Raw genomic sequence first — 1,295 nt, forward strand, 5'->3', positions numbered from 1 at the left:
GAGCTAGGGCTCTGGTTTCCAGAGAGCCGAGTTCAAATTCTGCCTATACATTACACTAACTTTGCAATGCTGGACAAGCAACATTCTCTCCCTACCTTATTTCCTCATCTGTGAAATGGAGCCAACAACATCATCTCTTTCACTGGATCATTGTGAAGCTAAATGAAAGAATACACATGAAGCACTTAGAAAAGTGCCTGGTCCTTAAGTTCTCGATGTTAGCAATGATAATGACACAACCATGACAACAAAGACAACTAGTATTCTTATGTTAAAGTCCAATACCTTGCTCCATAGAGAAGACTATAAATGAGAGTTTATTAGCCTGCTCAGGTTGCCATAACAGAAAACCCCAGACTAGGTGACTTAAACAGCAGAAATTTATTTTCTCACAGTTCTGAAGACTGGAAGTCTAAGATCAAGGGACCAGCAGAGTTGGTTTCTAGTCAGGCTTCTCTTCCGTGCCTTGTAGCCAACTTCTTGCTGTGTCCTCAGACAGCCTTTGACTCTGTGCACATGTATTTCTGGCTGTCTCTTCCTCTTCTTATAAGGACATCAGTCCTGTTGGATTAGGACCCCACCCTTAAGACCTCATTTAACCTTAATTACATCCCTCAAAGCCCTATCTTCAAACACAGTCACATTGGAGGTTATGGCTTCAACATATGAATTTAGAGAAATACAATTCAGCCCATAACAGAAAGAAAACACTTTTAAATAAATACTTAATATTTTACATGTAAAATTCTCTGTTATCTGCCACATTGGAAGAAATAAAGTTTAAGTAAAACTTACATTGAATTTTATATAAAATGTCACAAGTTTGTGCAAAATACTTAATCACATACAATTAAATACCCAAAAAAGATTAATTCATGTATACTGCCACTGCATGCTAAGAAAACACATTACCTGTGTAATGCAAAAGTCAAAATGTGTTTACTGTACTTACTAATGGCAAAAACTGCACAATGATAAAGGTATCATTGGCTGTAATTATTTTAATCACATCACAGAATTTATTACAATTACTTATTATATTTACTAACTTATTCAATGAATTGTATTTTTATCTGGCTAACAAAAATGTATCATCCATAAGTGACTCTGTTAAATATATTACCAAAATAAAATATAACTCTTTTACCTGCTGAAAAACATCTGTCCCCTCATCATAGTCCACCATACTGAAGAAGAGTTTGTTACAGAAAGCAGAAGAATAGCGCCAGGAGTTAGCCAGTATTTGATATTCTTCATTAGCTTGCCTAGTAAGAATAATGGGGCAGAGTAGAAAC

At 35.6% G+C, this 1,295-nt stretch overlaps 1 protein-coding gene across 1 annotated transcript in view; it reads right to left on the reverse strand.

Annotated features, from left to right (window-relative positions):
* Positions 1-1,295, reverse strand: part of TUSC3 (tumor suppressor candidate 3) — a 182,359-nt gene that overhangs the window by 74,845 nt on the left and 106,219 nt on the right. Inside the window, exon 3 of the mRNA XM_012640947.1 lies at positions 1,148-1,265. Coding sequence (XP_012496401.1) covers positions 1,148-1,265 — 118 coding nt within the window. The remainder of the gene's footprint in view (positions 1-1,147; positions 1,266-1,295) is intronic.

The sequence above is a fragment of the Propithecus coquereli genome, unplaced genomic scaffold, assembly GCF_000956105.1.
Source record: "Propithecus coquereli isolate 6110/MARCELLA unplaced genomic scaffold, Pcoq_1.0 Scaffold159, whole genome shotgun sequence".
NCBI lineage: Eukaryota > Metazoa > Chordata > Mammalia > Primates > Indriidae > Propithecus > Propithecus coquereli.